The 22,499-nt window shown below is 36.5% G+C and overlaps 1 protein-coding gene across 1 annotated transcript in view; it reads right to left on the reverse strand.

Moving 5' to 3' along the window:
* The window catches only part of LRPPRC (leucine rich pentatricopeptide repeat containing), a 105,262-nt gene that overhangs the window by 26,551 nt on the left and 56,212 nt on the right, over window positions 1-22,499 (reverse strand). The window contains exons 24-27 of the mRNA XM_032877965.1: window positions 15,755-15,879; window positions 15,179-15,285; window positions 5,241-5,309; window positions 4,327-4,417 (exon numbers count right to left, since the gene is read on the reverse strand). Of these exons, the coding sequence (XP_032733856.1) occupies window positions 4,327-4,417; window positions 5,241-5,309; window positions 15,179-15,285; window positions 15,755-15,879 (392 nt within the window). The remainder of the gene's footprint in view (window positions 1-4,326; window positions 4,418-5,240; window positions 5,310-15,178; window positions 15,286-15,754; window positions 15,880-22,499) is intronic.

The raw sequence follows: 22,499 nt of genomic DNA on the forward strand, positions 1-22,499 counted from the left end.
CTGAGCTCCTGTTCTGTGGTAACCTAATCTTCACAAATAGCAAACACTTAATGATCAAGACTTCATGAGTAAACATTCTAGCAGGTTTTGAAAAGAGAAACGGTCAAGTCATTTAATATAATAAACTTACGCGTGTGAAAAACCAGACCAAAATATTAAAAATATCAGGACACCAATCAAGTTCAATGAAAGTGTTACACACAAGGAAACACTATTTTAACCGTGTTTTTAAAAAATTTTCCTATATGAATAATGAGTATCTTCATTCTGTATAGTCAACTCTAGGAAGGGGGTTGTTTCAGAGCACAAACGTTCCAAAAAACATACGTAAATATGTTTCTCAAAAACAGCAAAATACCGAAAGAGATGGGACTTTCCTAGATTCCTCCACACCTGTCCAACTGAGAAGCTATGTGTTTTTGGTAGCCGATGACTCCTGAAAGTAAAAAAACTCAAAGAACAAAAACAAAACACACTCCTGCTCCATCAGAAACCTACAACAAGGGACGCCTGGGTGGCTCAGTCATCAAGCATCTGCCTTCAGTTCAGGTCATGATCCCAGGGTCCTAGAATTGAGCCCCACATCAGGAGGAGTCTGCTTCTCCCTCCCCCACTCCCCCTGCTTATATTCCCTCTCTCGCGGTCTCTCTGTCAAATAAATAAATAAAACCTTAAAAAAAAAAAAAAGAAACCTACAACAAAGAAAAAGGTATTAGTTAAGAAAATTTCCCCAGGTCATACACAGATTGTAATGATTTTGTAGATACTTTGGTAATAAAAGCAATCCCATATAAAACCCTTAAATTTACAATCTCTTTTTTCCCGAAAGACTCTCATAAGCTAATTACGCATTTCCTTCATTAAAATGTTCTCATGTAATATAAAATTCAAAAGTAACTTCTCAAGTATATGAGTATATAAAACTAACTGGACTAAACAAATGAAAAACAAAGCCCCAAGCTCCAGCATCTTTAATTCTATAGAAGAGAAAAGGTGGAACATTCTGTCCCCTGCCAAAAGGTACACCTGTGGATTGTGGAAGACATATTTAGGGAAGGTTTCCAAGAACTGGAAACCTGCACCGCTAAGGTGGTTTTTACAGAGATTCATTTTTAAGATAACATGAACACTGAAGAGAAGATGGATGGAAGATGGACAACTCTGTCTTCAACTATAGGAACTCTATGAAAGTAATTTTCTTCTTCTAAAAAAGGCACACATATATGAAAGCTTCCACTTTAGGAGGACAAAGATATTACACAGATGCAGCTTTAATTAAAATGGACTAGCAACTTTTACAAAAGAATATCTCAGAGTGCCTGGGTGGCTCAGTCAGTTAAGTGTCTGCCTTTGGCTCAGGTCATGATCCCAACGTCCTGGGATGGAGCCCCGGATCAAGCTCTCTGGTTAGGAGGGAGCCTGCTTCTCCCTCTCCCCCCATGCCCAATGCTCTCTTTCTCTCAAATGAATAAATAAAATCTTAAAGAAAGAAAGAAAGAAAGAAAGAAAGCAAGCAAGCGAGCTCATTAAAAAGTTCTACCAGGCCAAACATTTTCTCAGGTATTCACAATCCAAAATATGGATTTTTCAAGTATAATAGGACCACATTTCATATATTATCCCATATCATATGTTCCTTTTCAAATAAAATTGAGTCCATAGTGCTTCAATAAATTATTTAACTTGTTCAAATAAGTGGTCCAAGGGGAAAACAGAAAGAGGGGGCCACAAAGGAGAGGTTGGTTGTTCTTCAGAAAGGGGAGGATCAGGGTTATCACAACCACATTATCAACTTACAGCACCACAAAGGCATGAAGTATACAACCTGAGTTATAAAGTGTACTTCATGATAATAATTCCTGACTTCCAGCCTTACAAGAGGCCACCCTCACCTTACAGGGATCTTCAGACTATTGGCTCAAACACAGAGCAAAAAAACTGGAGAAGGTGTCCAATACAGCCAAGAGAGGGGATGAAGGAGAAAAAAATGGTAATAAACCTCAAAGACTATTTATTCCTAAAGGAAATTTTAAGATGAACCTACGGGTTGTTTTCTTTTCTTTCTTTTTAAAGAAAGCATCAGCAAAAGGTCATCTGTATAGGAAAAAGAGGTTTGTGAGGCTGGCCACCTCCACCTTCCCTGGACTACCCCTGCTCCTCGTACATCCTTCCATTTTTTTTTTTCACTCCGTATTCTTAATCTTGGTTATAGGCCTAACTGCACAGAGCACTACCCTATCTGCTGTATCCTCCCCAATATCTAGCATAGTTAGGGATTATGGTCCCTCTGTGGGGACTACTTTAACTGCTAAGACTCATTTGGATACCTGAATTCAAGGTTTTTCTTTTTTTCTGAAGTTGGTATAAAATTAGAATTTAAGCATGAAATAGTTCCTCAAAAGAAAGGGGTGAGGAAGGGTAAGAATCAGCACTTGAATAAATACAGGTTATAACCCACCAATTAAGGACTACACGCCTAAAACGTAAGTTTGCTAATTGTATATATTCAATTAACAACCTCAGTATTGTGTGCCAGAATTTGACCATTAAACCAAAGAACTGAATTTCAAGAATTTTAAGAGTTTTAAAAATTACACAGCGAAGTGTGCATTTCAATGCAACCAACAACTGAAATATAAATTTTACAGCAAGTCTTATTTACACTTTTAACATAGAAGATAACATTTTTTTTTCTTAAAGATTTTATTTATTTGACAGAGAAAACACAAGCAGGCAGAGCGGCAGGCAGAGGGAGAGGGAGAAGCAGACTCCCCGCCGAGCAGAGAGCCCTGATTTAGGACTCAATCCCAGGACCCTGGGATCATGACATGAGCCAAAGGCAGATGCTTAACTGACTGAGCTGCCCAGGCGTCCCAAAGATAAAGCTTCTAATGATAATAAATACAAATTCAAAAAGACAAATGAATTAAGTTATTCACTGCTGTCTATGTTTGGTGAAGGTAAATTTCCCATGAGAAAAACAAAATAATCTGGATCAAATGTCTGGGGGGTGGAAGGATGAAGGGATGAAGAGAGGGCAGGGCAAGAGGGAGAAAGGAAGGAAGGAAGGAAGGAAGGTAGGTTAGTTACTGACTCGTCTAAGAGTTGTTCTTCTCCACCCAAATACCCTAAAAGAGATTGCAAAGTTCCCAGATGTATAAACTGGAACTGACATACTAGAACACTGTTTGGTAATAAAGATCAAATGTTTCGGAATGCAAATACAAATCCAGCCTAAGGAAACAACTATGGGCATGAACAAAGATTAAGGTACAAAGATAGCTAATACAGCTCTGTTTTATAACGTGTAAAATGAATTTCTAGTCACGTCTAGCATAAGGAGATTGGCTGGATAAATTCTAGTACAGCCACGCAACATAGTCATTTATAGGTAAGAAAATGTTTATAATACAGATTCAGTCAAAACTATATTAGAATATAATCACATTTTAAAAAACTGTTTAGCAATGAGTCTGTGTATCAATATGCATTTTTCTGGAAAAAGATCTTTTTTTTTGAAGACTTTATTTATTTATTTGACAGAGAGATACAACGAGAGAGGGAATAAGAGCAGGGGCAGAGGAAGAGGGAGAAGCAGACTCTCTGCCAAGCAGGGAGCCTGATGTGGGGCTCAATCCCAGGATCCCAGGATCATGACCTAAGCTGAAGGCAGAGCGTAATGACTGAGCCACCCAGGCACCCCTGGAAAAAGATCTTATACACATGAATGAACATGGTAGTGATTATGTGATTTATAGGAGTGACTGTTAAGTCTACCAGAGGACTTAAATAAAAAGAAAAAAATCAGGGGCACCTGGGTGCTCAGTAGGTTAAAGCCTCTGCCTTCGGCTCAGGTCATGATCTCAGAGCCCTGGGATCCAGCCCTGCATCTCTCTGCTCAGTGGGGAACCTGCTTCCCCCTCTCCCTTTGCCTGCCTCTCTGCCTACTTGTGATCTCTCTCTCTGTCAAATAAATAAATAAAATCCTAAAAAAAAAAAAAAAAAGAAAGAAAGAAAGAAAAAGGAAAAGAAAAGAAAAAAATTAGTCTCTCCTCAAAAGGTTCTATTAAATTCTGTGGCCCTGATGAAGATTTTTCTCACCTTCTCATTACTGCAATAAGACTGTCAGAAATTATGAAACTTGTCTGGTGTCTAGTGATACAACGTAACAATCTGTGATAAAATTCAATCTGGCCTCTACTTAAAACTCTATTGAAGACCACACATTTGACAATCACTAGACCTTCCCGATATTCCTTTCTTGCACCTGCCTTCAACAGAATAAATGTCTGAAGATGAAAACATTAGAACAGTCAGATTACTTACTATACAATTTTAGTAGACTGTAGTACAGCTGGTCTCTATCACATTCAAACAACTTCTGTGTCAGCTCCACTAATTTTTCTAGAACTTCAACCTTAAAAAGATTAACAGATAGATCTAGAATGTGTAAAGGACATATTTTATAGCTGACAAATCTCAGTCTAATTATCCTTCCACCAAGCTTTACCCAAAGGGCAGATTAACTTCACTTCAAAAGTTAAAGAGCCGAGCAAACCAATGTGAATGGACTTATTGCCACTGAAGTGAACACTTACAAATGGTTAAAATGATAAATCTTATGTTATACATATAGTTTAGCACAATTAAAAACAATTTTTTTTTTTAAGTTAAAAAGCTGAAGGACTCTGCAGTCAAGAACAAAACATGAACAATCATCTGGCTGAGGAAACCTCATGAAGATGCATTCTGAGAATTCAAAGATACTGGTGGAAGAAGATCCAGTGAATACACTCTCCAGTAATAAGAACACTCCTCCACCCAAGTGTTATACTCCTCTTCCCCTGTGGCTTCCACTTGGCGGGATATGAAAAGATATCTGCACTGGAGGAGATGTAAAGTAGAAATTCCACCAGGCTCCCCTAAGTGACTCCTCTGGTCACTGAGGACTGAAGCAGATTTAAATTGCAAAGGAAACAAGGCTAGCCTGCTCAAGCCAACAACTTAGGATAAAGCAGGCTAAAATCTTCAGGGCCCAAATTAAAAATTTTAGGGATTCTACTACACCTCAGGAACAAGAATTAAGCTACTGCTTATTTGGAAAACCACCAAAGATAATGCTGCTTCCATTAATAATGCTCTATGTCCCAAAATCCCTGAATGCTCATATGACATGTAGGAAGGACACTTGCTTTCTACTCACAGTTTTAGGCGGTCGAGACCAGAAATTAAACACAAACCTGATTACTTGAAATACATCTTTCACAAAACCACTGAAGTCTTGTAGATCGAGCTCTAATGCCTGGAGTCTATAAGATAAAATCATCAGATAACGTGTGAGGTAAGGTTCAGCTAAATGTGAATTTTCCCTCAAAGACAATAGTTTTCATCTAATCCACTGCCTCCTTCCTAAACAAATATAATAAAAGAAACCTATACCTTAATACCAGTTACCAAAGATTCTTAGGATTAAAACAGAGCATAAATAGGAACCTATATTTAACCAGTATCTAGAAGATTTGGGTTATGTCAAAATGTTGCTTTGCAGGTCAATTCTCATTCAATAGATCTTTAAACATTAAGATGGTTAAACTTTCTTTACTACACAAAGGAACCTTGACTCTAAAAGATGTCAAATTAAATACACGCACACACTTCAGAGATCCCAATGGATTCAGGAAGCAAAAATTAATGTTACACATACTTATGAACCATCATCACAACAATAAACAAATGGCTTTCACTTTTAAAAGTATTGTGACTGCCACAAATGCTTGCCTATTATCTAAAACTAAATGTGTAGAGAGCGAGGTACTTAAGCAAGCTAAGTACTTAAAATTAGTTCATAGTCTTAGTTTATTTCAATTACTGAGATATATGTTATATCCTCAATCAGAAATTACTAGGGTTTAGTCAATAACTCTGGTGGCAAAGCAGTTCTTTTTTAATTTTGGATACTGGAATAAAAGGCAAACTAATTCACACATAATTCCAAGGATCTGTCACTCTAACTACAATATTCTCATCATGTGTAAGAGGGTTTCCCCATTAAATAGTACATTTCAATCACAGCATTATGATAAGAAAACTACATACTCATTAGCCCTGGCTGCTCCAGCCTAGAGGAGGTACCTCCACTGATTTCTCTACTCAGCTTTGTCGACTAAACCACAGATCCCTCAAATCTGATCTCTTATTTAGAAGTCCTCATGATTTTTTATTCCTTCAAGTAATACTGTACAATGTTAAATTAAGAACTGAAGCAGACAGCTGTGCCTGGTTGGCTCAGTCAGTAGAGCATGAGACTCCTCATCTCAGGGTCATGAGTTCAAGCCCCATGTTGGTGTAAAGCTTATTTAAATAAATAAATAAATAAATATTTCCAAAATAAAAAAGAAAAGAACTGAAGCAGACAGTAACATCTCAGAACTCTGGTAGGATGACAGAGAAACAGGTACAACAGAAGTTGTAAAAGTATTCTCATTCTGACTGTGCAAGTATACACATTCTGGGATAGAAGAAAGAAATGCTGAATAGATCAACTGCTGAAATATATTCTCAAATACATTAATATTTACACCTCCACACAATTTCTACTCAAGGATTTTCTCACAGGCATTTCTCATAGGCATTACTCTGAAAATGAAACCAATAAAAATGAAACCTAATGAAATCAAATGTATACAAAAAGCCCTTCCAAAAATACTGGACCGTCCTCTTTAGAAGAAGGCAAAATCCAAGGAGTACACTCACTTATAGCCTCAACTGATTGCTGATCCAAAACCAATGATCTAAATGGAACAACTTTTATGTTTGTAAATGCTTCCTTTTTGTGGCTGATTAATCTGCTTGCCACGGGCAGGACAGCTGACTTATACAGCAGATATTCCTAGGTTTCATTTTGAAATTGAGAACTGTTTTCACATTATAAATCTCAATCATCAAAAGAACATCTAGGTCAGATTAACTAAATCTCCTAGGCTTCCGTAATAGTCTACATTTCTGGTTTCTCTCTTAACATCTTACTGAATTTTAAACACAAGTTGAAAGCAAAAATAGAAAATATAATAAAACTATGGAGAAGAATAGAATTCTAATTGGGATGCTACATATTATTTATCAAAAACCAATTAATTAAAACAGCTTAATTAAAACAATGAACTTACCTAACTTTTTCTGTTTTTGCTACATACAGTCTAATTAATGGACACTGAGAATAAATTAATTACTCTAATAAAACATCTGGCAAGTTTGTTTCCACCGAGGTTACTGTGCTCTAAAATATTCTTTGTGAAGTTCCAATTTAGCACCAGGTTCACTTGTATAAGAATAACAGTAATGCAAAATACAAAATAATTTCTATTTAATTGTTACATTACTCTGATGTAAATTTGCTGTTACCATAATAGTCTTCAATATATACTAGTAAAAAGACCTATCAAGTAATTATTATCTTTAAAGTGGAAAGAAACGAAGATTCTTCTACTTTAAACTCTATCTCAAGAAAAAACATCTTAAATTTGACCCAAACAGAAGTTTTTACCTGTTTTGATTTTTCCTGCTATTAGTGTTAGAAATGTGAAATGGAAAACAAATGAACAACTATCCCAGCCTCATATCCTCTATTCAACGTAGCAGGAAAAAAATCAAGTGCATGAGAGGGAGTGGACAAGTAAAAACAAGAACCCAACTATTTATCTTCATAGCTAGAATAGCAAGGGAAGAAAAAAGTATCATGGAACTTGTTAAATCTTTCAATTATTTGTCCTTTTCTCTAAAATCTTCAGAGATAGGGGTGACTGGGTGGCGCAGTAGATTAAGTGTCCAACTCTTGGTTTCAGTTCAGGTTGTGATCTCAGGGTCAGGAGATCAAGCCAGCCCACATCAGGCTTCACTTAGCATAGAGTCCGCTTGAGACTCTCTCTCCCCTCCTCTGACTCTCCCACTACGTGTACATGCTCTTTCTCTCAAATAAAAGGGCATCTTAAAAAAAATCTTCGGAGATAGACTTAAAGACCATGTCTAGAATAAGGAGGAAAATATGATTGAACAAACATGACCCACTTAACCACATGTTATTGGAGATATTAATAAGTAAACTAACTCATGGGTATGAACTGACACGAGAACTAACATCTCTTGAAATTTGCGAGGTCAGGGGAAAAAATATCTCTAAAAATCCTTCTGTATCTGTAAGATCCATTCTGGCTTATTAAAGAAGGCAAATTAAGATGAAACCTTGCATGTGATCTAGCAAAGAACAAAGGTAAAAGCCACAAAGACTGGGAGATCACTATAATCCAAACGTTTGGTCCTAAACACAAAACCATAAAAAGAAAATTTTGCCCCTGAGAAGACTCTGAGTACCGTATGATGGAAGGGTAACAGCAGATAAGAGGAGGAAAAAAAAAAAAGAAAGAAAGAATAATTCTGAAAAAGGGTAAGTTCTTTTGGTGGTTCAGATACTGAGGGGTCAGGGGATCATGGCGATTATACTGCAATATACATACAAATGCATCAAACCAAAACACTGCATACCTTAAACTTGCACGATGCTATAACTTATCTCAATTTTTAAAAAAAGATTTTTATTTGAGATAGAAAGTGCGCATGTGTGCACATATATGCCCGTACAAGTGGGGTGAAGGGCAGAGGGAAGGAGACACCCTGCTGAGCAGAGAGCCCAATGCAGGGCTCAATGCCAGGACCCCAGGATCCCGACCTGAGCTGAAGGCAGGTGCTTAATTGACTGAGCCACCCAGGCACGTCCATCTTATCTCAATTTTAAAAAGACAGTGAGATCACAGAGGTAAAAATGGTATAGGAGAACAAAAAGAAAAAGTGAAATCAGGACCCAATTTCAAATTCCATGACTACCACTAACTAAACAAACTCCATACTAACACTCTGAACTAAAGCTTCCTGCTGTAATTACTTCTCAGAGTTGTTTTGTGAGCCTCATATAAAAATGTACATGAAAATTATTTGAAAGTGTAAAAGTGTAACTAATATTAGTTATATTGTTTAGCTTGTAATCTAAATTTGTGAGAAATGCTAACCAAATTTAAAGCAGACTCTTTGTGTTTGTACCTGGAAAACTCAGCAGGCCTTGGCACATGGCAGGCATGAAGTCTGTGATCACTGAACTGCTCAAAGGGCTAGAATAAACCTAAGTATTTCTTTATAAAAACCTTTAGTGTAGTTATTTAACATTTCAAATCATAATTTAACTTTTCTCATACTTGTATGTAACATCCCTCCCTGGACTTAATGTCCTGTCTTAAAACACAAAATGAAGTACCCAAACTATTAATTTATTAAATGACCTTGCAATACTTCCATCCTGGGAGGTGACTTAAGTACCTTAAAAGCTACTTGACTGATGGGGCACCTGGGTGGCTCAGTCTTATTAGTTAAGCATCTGCCTTCAGCTCAGGTCATGATTCCAGAGTCCTGGGATCAAGACCTGCATTTGGCTCCCTGCTTAGTAGGAAGCCTGCTTCTCCCTCTCCCACTGCGCCTGCTCATATCCTCTCTCTCGTTGTCTGTCAAATAAATAAATAAAATCTTAAAAAAAAAAAAAATACCTGACTGAAAAAATAAAGTCCTTTCTTAGTGAGAAAATACCATCTTATTATATGCCAACAAACTGGACAACCAAGAAGAAACAGATAAATTCCTAGAAACATTTAACTTCCCAAAACTGAATCAGGAAGAAATAAAAAATTTGAAAAGATCAGTTGCTAGCAATGAAACTAAATCAGTAATCAAAGTACTCCCAACAAAGAAAAGTTCAGGACCAGACAGCTTTACAGATGAATTCTACCACACATTTAAAGAGGAATGAACACCTATATTCTTCTCAAACTATACAAAAAAAAAAAAAAAAAGAAGAGAAAGGAAAACTTCCAAATTCATTCTATGAGACCAGAATTACCCTGATTAAGGAAAAAAAAAAAAAAAGAATGAAATGAAAAAAGAAAAGAAAAAAGAAAAGATCATCTTATTTTATCGTAATTTCTAACAGAAGAGCATGGGAGGCCTGGGCTTTAGACCCAATCTGCTATGATGAACCACAGAAGAGGTATCACCTATAAGGACAGAACAAAATTTCTGTCTTTATGCGTCAGGGACTTTAACAGTAATGCATTTCACTTACTTCTAAGAAATGATCCTATGTAAATAATCTGAAAACCAAATATACCTATACCTATAGATTAAGATGTGCAATATGATGATTTCTTTTAAAAGTAAAAATTTTTCTCAGAAGACAAACGGGCAAATGAACTTTAGTTCACTTATACTATGGAGTGACGTGGTCATTAAAAATAATGATCAGAAGAGTTCTTAATTATACATGCATGGAATGCAGAAACAGTGATGTAGGATAAAACTATGGTTCAATTTACTTCAATTATGTACAAAAGAAATATGTGTTAACTAAAGGACAGAAAAACCACAGAAATGACTAGATGAGTACTTGGCCTATTTTAAAAAGGAATCATGTGTAAATTTTATTTGAATCTTTTCACAGGGGAAAAAAGTCATATCGATCATCATCACTGGTACAACACAGACTACAAAATACTGACTGGTATTATTATATAGGTTTGTAAAAATAATTTGTGAACATTTCCCCAAGTTCATTCCAGAATGTGCCAGAACAACACTGAGAGGATCTAGGGATAGTTACCCTGCAGATGAGACTGCAGGAGACTAAAGAGCTGACTTCAATACAGGAAAGACTGTCACACAGAAGGAAGGGAATAAAAGTAACACTTACTATTTAATAATGGACCAAACACTCTTTTGAGGGTTATCTGATAAGAGCCCTAAGAGACAACACAAAGACAAAAGATGGAAGCACTTTCCTCCCTCAGGGCCTTTGCACAGTGAGTTCCCTCTACCTGAAATGCTTTTGCCTCCACTCCGTGTGGCTGGCCCCCACTGCATCCTTTAGTTCTTATCCCAAACATGACTTCCTCAGAAAGATCGAGTCTGCGGTATATCTTTCTACAGCAATTACTGCATTATATAGATTCATTTTTAAAGATCTTTCTCTAGGACGGACATCTTCCTCAAGATGTCATTGCTATTATTTATTATTGGGACGCATAGATGGCTCAGTTGGTTAAGCGTCTGCCTTTGGCTCAAGTCACAATCCCAGGATTCTGGGATCAAGCCCTATGTCGGGTTCCCTGCTCAGTGGGGAGTTGGCTTCTCCCTCTGCCCTTCCCACCACTCATGCTCTCTTCTCTCTCTCACTCTGACATAAATACATAAAATCTTTTTAAAAAAGTATTTATTATTGATATAATGAAGGGAGAGAGGGAAGAAAGACAGGGAGGGAAAGAGGAAAGGAGAAAAGAAGGGAATAAGGGAGACAGGGTAAACTGGTCAAACAGGATGGACCTCGAGGGCACTATGCCAAGTGAAATATGTGAGGCAGAGAAAGACAAAGTATGATCTCACAAATATGTCGACTCTAAAACAACCGAACTTCTAGAATGGTGTTTGTCAGGGGCTCAGGGGAAATGGGGAGATATTGGTCAAAAGGTACAAACTTCCCTTATAAGATGAACAGGTTCTGGGGACCTAATGTAGTGCATGGTGACTGTAGTTAACAATACTATAGGGACGCCTGGCTGGCTCAACAGAGGTGTGTGTGACTCTTGATCTCAGGGTATTGAGTCTGAGCCCCACACTGGGTACAAAGATTACTTAAATAAATAAAACTTTTTAAAAAATGTTTTTAATAAAAAAGAATACTGTATATCTATGTATCTATATAAATATATCTATATATGTTTATGTATAATCTATATATCTGTATATGTTTATGTATATATACACCTATATCTAGCTACATTTTTTTTAAGTAGGTTCCATGCCCAGTGTGGAGCCCAATGGAGGGCTTAAACTCCTGATCCTGAGATCAAGACCTGAACTGAAATCAAGAGTCGGACACTTAACCGACTGAGCCACCCAGGTGCCCCACTAAGACAGTAAATCTTAAATGTTCTCATCACAAAAAAGAAACTGTAATTATGTGCAGTGACAGAGGTGTTAACTAACACTACTGCGGTAATGATTTTGTAAAATGTAAGTAATCAAATTAACATGCTGTACACCTTGAACAGACACAATGTTACATGCTAATTATATATGAATAAAGCTGGGGAAAAAGAATTTTTTAGAGATTTCCCCTTTCCACCTTTTTGCTTGACCTCTAATACCTGTTAACAGCTTCATCAAACTCTCGAATGTTGAAGAATACCATATGCATCAACCCCTCACTTCATGCTGCATTTCCTCCAGAAAGTCTTGCCTAATTTCCTTCACTGGGAATAAGTTCCAACCTTGAACTCTCAGAAGTATTCATACTTTTTTTTCTTACAGCAGTTAATACTTTTCAGTCTCAAATCATAATTATTCTCACACATTAATCTCACATTCAAGGAGCGGCACATTAGCTCTTAATAAATCTTCGTCTGATTCACTTTTCTCTCTTACTCTCCTTCTTTTGGAAGAATACACTTTTTCTGAATGTAAGAATTTATATGCTCATTACAGAAAATGCAGGAAATACAGAAAAGTAAAAAGCAGAATAGCAGCTGTTAAGTCCACTCTCCTGTAATAATCCATGTATGGAAATAAAATGTAAGACAATATTAAAATGTACTGTATGTAATACATGATATGTGTATACCAGTTCATTTAAAAAACAACACGAGTCCTATTACACATTGAATCCTGCCTCTTCTTTCTTCATTTAATGTGAACATTTTTATGACTGGCTTATCTTATCTCCCACAGTGCTTGAACTACAAAGAAGCTTCACTGTATACTTTGCTTTGGAAACTTAACCCTAGCCAATCTACCCATTGATAAGACACTAATGCATTTTGGGGAATGATTAAAAAAAAATGTTGCTCAGTATTTATAATACTCTTTCACACGATGATACAGTCACAATTTATTATTTTCTATTAGTTTCTATATTCTCAATAATCCTTAGAAAACTACAAGAGAAAATTCCAGGTCTTGAATTTTAGTAGTAGAAAAAAGCAAGTTCCCATTTTAATCCAGCTAATCATTTAAAAAAAAAAAAAAAAGAAACTAGAAATGTGCTTCAGAATATTCCCATGTTTCACATACCTGCTGTCCTACCCTAAAATACCACAGGGGTTCTGTAAAGCCATTCTTTATCCTTTAAGCAATTTTGTACACATCCACTATGAAAATTCTGTCATCAGTAGACAGCATCCCTAAATGATTACACTCAATGATGCTGCATTTGGCAAAGCTTTAAAGTAATTAAGAGGCAGTTTTCTCTTGCCTATTCATGTGACAACATGTACCTTTATGCTAAACATCATACTGTGAATTATGTGGGGTAAAGCAGATAATGCAATCCCTACTTTTAAGGGGCAAAGAGAATTAATATTATTGATTACTACCATAATCCAGAAACATGCAAGCTGCTTTACATACATTATGTGATTGAATCTTAAAGAAAGATACTATACTCCCTTTTATAGAAGAGGAAGCTTAAGAAGGTTTAGTAACTATCCATTACCATACTAGCAAGTAGATGGCAAAAGGAGAACTCTTATGCTTTTGGCTCTTCTATTATGTCTTGATTATTGCGTAAAGAGACACACGAGTTCCTATGATAGAGCCTCTCAGTCACTATTATCTGAATACCTGAGCTTCATTTTCCCTCTGATCAGTGCCCTGCTAATACTGGTACCAGGCACACAGAGCAGCAGAACGCAAAAGGCAGACAGCTTCCTGCATTTTCAGATACACCAGGCATTTTTTTTCTTTTTTTAAAAGATTTATTTGAGAGAGAGAGAGAATGAGAGAGAGAAAGAAAGAGAGAAAGAGAGAGAGAAAGAGAGAGAATCAGCTAGGGAGGGTCAGAGGGAGAAGCAGAGTCCCTGCTGAGCAGGGAGCCTGATGTGGGACTCGATCCTGGGACTCCAGGATCATGACCTGAGCTGAAGGCAGTCGCTTAACCAACTGAGCCACCCAGGTGCCCCCACCAGGCACTTTTAATGAAAGATTTTATACTATTTCCTAGAAAATACAAGTGAACTACTTGAGCTACCGAAGAACCTGCCCAAGATAGCATGTCCCACTCCCCTCTGACAGAAGGACAGATTGAGCTGTAAGACAAACTAAGAACATGTGAATCAACTGCACAGTCTTCCCTTTTCATACTTTTCTCTTCTTTGAAAAACATCAAGAGAAACTATAATTTTCAGGGTTGTATGCCTCCATTTTCAACTTCATGATAAGCAGTCATCAATATACAAATAAGGAGGCCAAACACCACCCTGTGTCCCATCCGCCACGGGAACTTTTGGGAAAAGACATGGAGTCATGGCAACGTATGATCTGACAGAAACAGGATTACTGATTTTATTTATTTCACATTAAATAATTTTTCTTAAGGTAATGGGTCTATCCTCTGTGGAATGTTTTATTTAGAGGGAACAGAACTGTTTAATAGTGAAGTTAATTGTAATTTGGACAGACTTTATAGTTGCCCTTTGACTTACCAATTTCAGTAAGCAAAATTTCAATCAAGCCTAGATAAAATACACTAATCCTAAATAGGCCAGGTTTGTCACCTACCATTTCCCATAAGCGGCTTACCATAGTTTAAAAAAAAAAAGAAAAGGAGAAGAAGAGGAAGAAATTTTAAATTAAATGCCAAACAGTTGCAGACAGCACTTGTTTGGCTGATTAACTTGTAGACAAGCATTACAAATAAATCTGAGCATGGTCTGCAGCAAATTAAATTCCACCGCTTTTAAGAACAAAGAATTCCTTGGCAAAGAGGATTAGCAACTTTATACCCAGGAATGTCAGTTTAATTTAATTGTTCCACAATCCAAGATTTAATATGCAAATATCATTCTGATACATAACAGTGAATTTAACAAAGTGAGGAAACAAATTCAATATACAACCAGGCTGCCTTTTCTGAGCTGTAATTATATACAATAAAGAAGCTGGACGAGCCCCCCGCCCCCAGCCCCCATTATTGGGACTGAATTATATTAACATGAATCAGAACAACTGTAATTAAAGGTTAAAATTTTTAAACATATTCCAATTAAGAATATAAACAGCTGTACAATTAGAATACTGTAGTTAAAAACCATACCTCAATGATCTTCTTGGCCTCTTTGTAATTTCCTGTTTGTAGGAAGGCGAAGAAGAGATCATACAGCATCGTCATTTCACCTTGTTCTTGGCTCACAAAGTTCATCGCTAGAGAGTAGAAGAAAAAAATATATAAAGAAACAAATTATTACTTGAAGTTCTGGACAAACAAAACTTTAAAACAAATATTTACAATAACTTGAAGACTAGCACTGTATCAACCAATTTTCCATCACATTCCTTACCTGACAGCATACATTTACAACAGTAAGTACCTAAGACTAGCTTCAAAGAGAACTGGTGAGGATAAGTGGGAACAACTCCTCAGAAAAGGCAGATCACCAAGAAGCAGAGCAAAAAATAACAGAGAGGCAAGTATGCAAAACGAACAGTTAATTAAAATCAAGGATATTGACAACACTAAAAATCTAGCTAATACTGTCCTTTTTATTTTAGAAGTATAACATCCTCTGGATGTGCTTCCCTTCCTGTTAAATTTTCTCTTCACAGCAATTCATTGAGATTAAATAAGCAAGAGGGGAAAAACAACTACAGCAAGATATTGGAGGTGACCAACCTTTCTGAATTAGATCAGTCTCGCCCTTCTCTATCAGTTTACATAAGATATCATGAATCCTTGGTAACACTTTGTATTTTTCATAGCAGTCGATGGCGACTTCCAGAGCAGCACCTAAGTCATCCCTTGGAAACATCAAAATATGAACAATTAATAAAATATACCTAGATCCACAACGACGAGCAGTCAAAATGTATCCGATTGAGCTTTAAAAAAGGCAAAATGGAAAAAGAGAAAAACAATCCTTATATTGTATAAATAAATGTCCTGAGTACAGACATCAGTAAGTTATTTTCTCTCCTTCACCTTTCATTATTTCATTTGCTAAATAGCAGTCTTTTTATTTTTTTTTTAAATGGAAATCTCAAACTTTATTTTTTTTTTTAAAGATTTTATTTATTTGTCAAAGAGAGAGGGAGAGAGAGCGAGCACAGGCAAGCAGAGTGGCAGGCAGAGGCAGAGGGAGAAGCAGGCTCCCTGCCGAGCAAGGAGCCTGATGTGGGACTCGATCCCAGGACGCTGGGATCATGACCTGAGCGAAAGGCAGCTGCTTAACCAACTGAGCCACCCAGGTGTCCCAGTTTTTTTTTATTTTTATTTTAAGTTGGGCATGGAGCCCAACATGGGGTTTGAACTACTGACTCTGAGATCAAGACCTGAGTTAAGATCAAGAATCAGATGCTTAACCAGGCACCCCTAAATAGCACTATTTTTAAAAAAGTACAAATAAATGAAGGGATTCTCTGAGATTATTATAAATAAAATCTGATTTCAGGGCACCTGGGTGGCTCAGTCGTTAAGTGTCTGCTTTTGGCTCCGGGTCATGATCCCAGGGTTCTGGGATGGAGCTCGGCAGGGCTCCCTGCTCTGCGAGGAGCCTGCTTCTCCCTTTCCCACTCACCCCCCCCTTGTGTTCCCTCTCTCGCTGTGTCTCTCTGTCAAATAAATAAAATTTAATAAATAAATAAATAATAAAATCTGATTTCAGATTTCAGGTGCCTGGGTGGCTCAGTCGGTTGGGGGTCTAACTCAGTTTCAGCTCATGTCATGATCTCAGGGTCCTGGGATCGAGCCCCCACACCAGGATCCACACTCAGCAGGGAGTCTGCCTGTCCCTCTGCAACCCCCATGCTCACACACCCATGTTCTCGCTCCCGCTCTTTAAATACGTAAATAAATAAAATCTTTTTAAAAAAAATCTGATTCCATCCATTAAGTTGCCATAAAAATACATTATTTCTAAAAACAAGGACTACTATCAAATATTTTTTCTAACTACTTATGTGTGTTTACAGTCCTCAAAAATTCTAGATTTAGGAAACATTAAGAAATATCTATCAGCAGTTACCAAGGAATTTTCAAGTATTTACAACTCTATCATCCTATTTTTAGTACTGCCGCCTCTCCAGACAGGAGAAGGAGGAAATGACTTCAGGATTCATATATACAGAAACTTATTGTGGCTAAAAACTCAGACATTTTTAAGATCAGTGAATTCTAGGAGAACCCTCATTTGAAAGCAAGCTTTTAAAAATTATTTCCAGGGGCACCTGGCTGGCTCAGTCAATGGAGCATGGGACTCTTGATTTAAGGGTTGTGAGTCTGAGCCCCATATGTTGAGATTACTTAAAAATAAAATCTTTAAAAGAAAAAATTATTTCCCGTTGTAAAGTCAAGGTTTCTCTTCTGTGGTCACAAACAAAAAAAATATCTTTCGATATTTTCATTAAGTCAGAATTTCTTAAGAGTGTGGAAATGCATTCTTTTGAGTCCTCAAAAACTACTTTTTCCTTTAAAAGGAAAATGACAGTATGAGAAATATGTAAGACCTTGGAAAAACTGTAGAAATTATGTGATCCAATCCTACATACCACCCTCCTTTATTTTTAAACAGATGAGGAAATTAAGGCATGTAAAGACTGAATGATTTGGCTAAGGTTACTAGGGTAAACAGAGGAAGGCACTGCCTTCCCACTTCCCACTTTCCGTTGACGACATCTACTCGCACGTTATGCTCCAGTGAAAACACTGCTGCCTGTTTAACCTAATAAGGTGGTGCAATGTGGAATAAGAAATTAAAAATTTTTGAAAAGAAAGTATGAAATATAGAGAGATATGTGGTTAGTGACAGTTCTTGACAGGCTCCGTGGAGAAAACACCTTTCTCTCACATGCCATAGTTTTCAAAAGGAGGAAAGCATTTTTAAAATTTCTGCTGAAGCCCTAACATTTTGGTCCATTATACAAATGTTATGTTGCCCGAGACTGAATTACTATTTTATCTAGATTAAGATTTTAAGCTGTACTGAAAGGAAAATACCAGGAAGAGGTATTAATTTTATTGCAATAATACTGACACAGTGAAAGCCAGCCGATCCTGCCAGAGCTCTCTACCTTATCCCCTTCCCAAGCCCTGTTTACAGTGCATCTTCTGGCACCCCACAGAGTCATTTGAATTTTTGTCATTTGGGGTGAAGACTAAATTACAGGTTAATTTCAAAACCGCAAGTAGATGTTGCAGGCTAGATTACTGTCATACAAGAGAAATGCTACAGTAGCTACCACATATGATATAAACCTTTATATAATCAGTATTTCCCCTTTGCTTCAGACACAGGTTCAGTTATTAGCCTTCTACAATTCCATTTAATGAAAAACTACTAAGATGTTTTCAAAAGAACTAACACATACTGATTTTTTTTTAATGATCTACTTTTTCAGATCAATTCCCAAACTAGAACAGTGTGTCTCAACTGTATTTCCCCTACATTAGGTCAAAGCTATCAATAAATGAATGAATAATTGTTCTGTCAATCAAAGAGACATGTTAATAGCCTTTGGTCTCCAAATACATGCTTCTGAAGATTATACATCCTCAGAACAACAACAGAAACGACAAGAATAGCAAAATGGAAATAATTCATATATTTGTTAGTGATTTTAAGTACCACTGTCACTGCTCTCAGGTTGCCAACAAAATGAGTTAGAAATCTATAATGAAACATTTCATATAAGTGGACTGATGACAGAAATGAACTACTGAACTGGGGAGGAAAAAAAAAAAGAAATGAACTAATAATTAGTCTGTTCTTCTCACAATCCCTATCATTTACATTCTGACTCATGCTTGGATCACATCATATTAAAAAGAGAAAAAATGTTCATCTCTCATATAATATGATGTCATCATTAATCTTTCCTACTAAAGCTTAAAAACGTGGGTGATAAAAATGAAAAATATGAAAAAGTATCTAAAATTGACACTGCTACGAAAACAGTTATATATTCACAGGACTTCTGAATCTCAATCCTACTTGCTAAGTCCTGGCTCGCTGTAGCCATGTGATAAATTTCCAGAAGCGGTGATGAAAAGCAGATTATCACAATGGCTGAACTCAAGGAACCTGTGGGTTCCCTCCCAGTTCGAATTCTCTGATTAGAGAGGTTCTATGAATTAGAGCTTATGAGATTTCAACTCAAATGTATCACACTGGCAGAGAAAATCATCACGCTAAAGTACCATTTCTACTAGGCAAGATGAAGTCAGCAAGAACAGCAAAATATCCAAAGGAAAAAAGTGGATACTGCTTTATACCTGAGATGTGGGACAGCACTTTACCACTCTGTGTGCTTCTCGGTACTGTGATCTAAGAGGATTCTGAGACTTCCTTGGTATACTTTAATAAACTACAGTTGATTTAAAACCCTACTCTAAAAAAACAATAATGTTATGAAGAAATCTTATTGATAACATTAATTCTGGATGCAAAACAACTTGTGGTTCTATGCTTACTTCAGTATGTATTCATAATTCTGAAGGCTTTATATACAAACGTGTTACAAATTTTTAAGCCCATTCCTGATAAAAATTTAGCCTCTGCTTTCACACACTTCAAATAATGCTAAAGGAAAGCCAACTCTATAACATAGTTGTATCTCTTAAAAAAAAAAGGCAAACCCACTACAACTTTTTTTCAATTAGACCCTCCTCAAAATACTTCAATGAAGTACATAAAATAATCTTTATTAAAGAAACTATATGTCAATAAGTAAGCAATAATTTAAAAAACTTGATTGATGCAAATTAATATAAGCTTTATCAAAATTCTGTGAGTCCATGAAAGAAGAACAGGAAAAAGAAAGATTCTATAATTCTAAATTTTAGGAACAAATATATACCAGAGGCTGAGTCCAGTAGGTAATTAGAATAGTTAAAAGAGAGTTTTATTTATTGGGGTGCCTGGGTGGCTCAGTTGGTTAAGTGTCCAGCTCAGTTTTTTTTAAGATTTTATTTATTTATTTCACAGACAAGAGATCACAAATAGGCAGAGAGGCAGGCAGAAAGAGGGGCGAAGCAGGATCCCCACCAAGCAGAGAGCCCGATGTGGGGCTTGATCCCTGGACACTGGGATCATGACCTGAGCCAAAGGCTGAGGCTTTAACCCACTGAGCCACCCAGGATCCCCCCGACTCGGTTTTAACTCAGGTCATACTCTCAGGGTTACGAGATCAAGCTCCGCATCAGGATCTATGCTCAGCAGAGTCTGCTTGAGATTCTCTCCTCTCCCTCTAACCGGACCTATGTGCACATGCTCGCACTCTCTCAAATAAACAAATCTTTTTAAAAAAAATTTACTACTAAGAGTTTTACTTATTAACTCAGATGGACTTGGCCCATATTAAAATATACTCTAGACTCTCCAATTCACTTTTTTAAGGGCACATGACCCTATACAACCCACTACAAACTGTAACTTTGCATTATTTCATAGAGGAACATCTAAAACTGTAAGCTTTTGAAGCCCATATGGCACATCTGATACCACCTTTAGTTTTACTCAGTATTAATGGAATTAAAATATGCTCTACTGTCACTGACAAAAAACCAAATACTCGATATACATTCATATGAGGCATCCACTGATCATAAAAATATCTACACAACGATACCAGGAAACAAAGCACTCCTAAGTCAAATTCCTCACCATACCTAACTGTAAAAATTGTAAATGCATTTCACACAATCCTGTACTGTTAGAACAAGAATGACTAGTGGCAACTATCTATTCACCTATCAGCTTCAAACTTAATCTCCTTATAGTAACTTACTTTCCAATTCAGAGAGGATACTTAATTTAAACCACAAAAAAAAATGACAAATATTGATTTTTAATTGGAATAAAGTGCTTCAACATTATACATAAAGTGTCAGTGAAGTGGCAATTTACCTAAAGGGATTACTAACTTGAAAAGCTCTCAAAATATGAAATCAGTAGAGAAAAGGGGAGTTTGTGGGAGGAAAAAAGTTTAAAACAAGGCAAAAAAACACTTCAACACTCTAAAAACAAACTATTCTATAAATCTTAAGCAGTTGTTCAGTGTAGAGAGAAATCAATTCAAGAGAAACCAGCATCTTCGTAAAAATTATTGTTAAGAGCACCAGCCTTTGAAAGAGCTAAATGTTTTTTTTTCCTGTTCATCATCTATAAATGAGGAATCTTCAAGGAGACTGGTGTTGCAATTACAACTAATCCTCCCCAAAAAATTAACTGTGTTGAAGGCTTTGTAATTTCCCTAGGTACAATTTAGCTGTCACTTACTTTAAAATTTACTCAAACATGCGTTCCGAACAGCACTAACTTCACATGTCAAGTGCTTTCCAGCCAATTGAGTCTAAACTGGAAGTCGGTGTTAAACAACTGAATGATTAGACAAGATAGCTCATTTCCCTGCTCTTTTGTTCAGAATAAAATGCCACATTTACATTATCAGGCTCAACAGGATTTTCTGACAGAGGCAGAAAAAACTCTACTGAACACTGTCCGTACTAAGCACATGAAGCCTGTCATTTACCAATCATCCTTCAAAAAGCAATAGCCATGAATGTAACTTAATTACGACCCAATGATCCTTGACGAAAAATCATCTTATCACTGTCCTGTCCCCCTAGGGCAAATGAACCACTTTTGTCCTTTGGCAATGATGATGCTAAATTCTTAATTGCAATAATGGAGTAAAAGAGCCAAACCTCCTTAATTTCCTTTCAGCACATAAAGAGTTTTACTCTCAAAGGCAAGCATTCCCATAAATAATAAAAGTATCCAGTACAAATGAAGATGCTAAAATTGAAGGGGAGTGTATATGACAGAATAACCAGCATTTTAAAAAGTGTATTTCCCACTTATATAACATTTTAAAGTGCTACAATGAGTTTTAAAACTTTTATGATTATAGGTTCATCTTACAGAAACAGTGACCTTTATGAAGAACTCAAGATTAACTTAGCAAGAGTTCTGGGAGGATTAAATATACAAAGTCCATGATTCACTTAAATGAAATGCATGTGGGCACATACAGATTATAGCACAATCAGCACAGAAAAGTCCTTAATGGAAAGCAGAAATTAAAGCTTCTTTGATCATCTGCACTAAATAATCCAGTTAAACAGCTTCAGATATTTTTCATATGCAATGAAACCAAAATGGATAAGCTATAAAACAAGTGAATCTGAAACTACATCATACCAATTTTTACGCTTTTAAACCTAATGGCCCAGCTTTTATTAATTTCATTTCCTTTACCATCACATGAAGACTAACCAAAAGGTCTTTTAACCTATTTTAAAGTGTTTTTTTTTTTCCTTAATACGGAAGACCCAGATTATCTTCCAGAATCAGGTAGGATTTCAGTAAAAAAAAAAAAATTTTAAGTAGTTACCAAAGAAGTGTTTAAAATAACATTCATCT

Source organism: Lontra canadensis, unplaced genomic scaffold (genome assembly GCF_010015895.1).
Source record: "Lontra canadensis isolate GAN:19392208 unplaced genomic scaffold, GSC_riverotter_1.0 scaffold61, whole genome shotgun sequence".
Classification (NCBI taxonomy): domain Eukaryota; kingdom Metazoa; phylum Chordata; class Mammalia; order Carnivora; family Mustelidae; genus Lontra; species Lontra canadensis.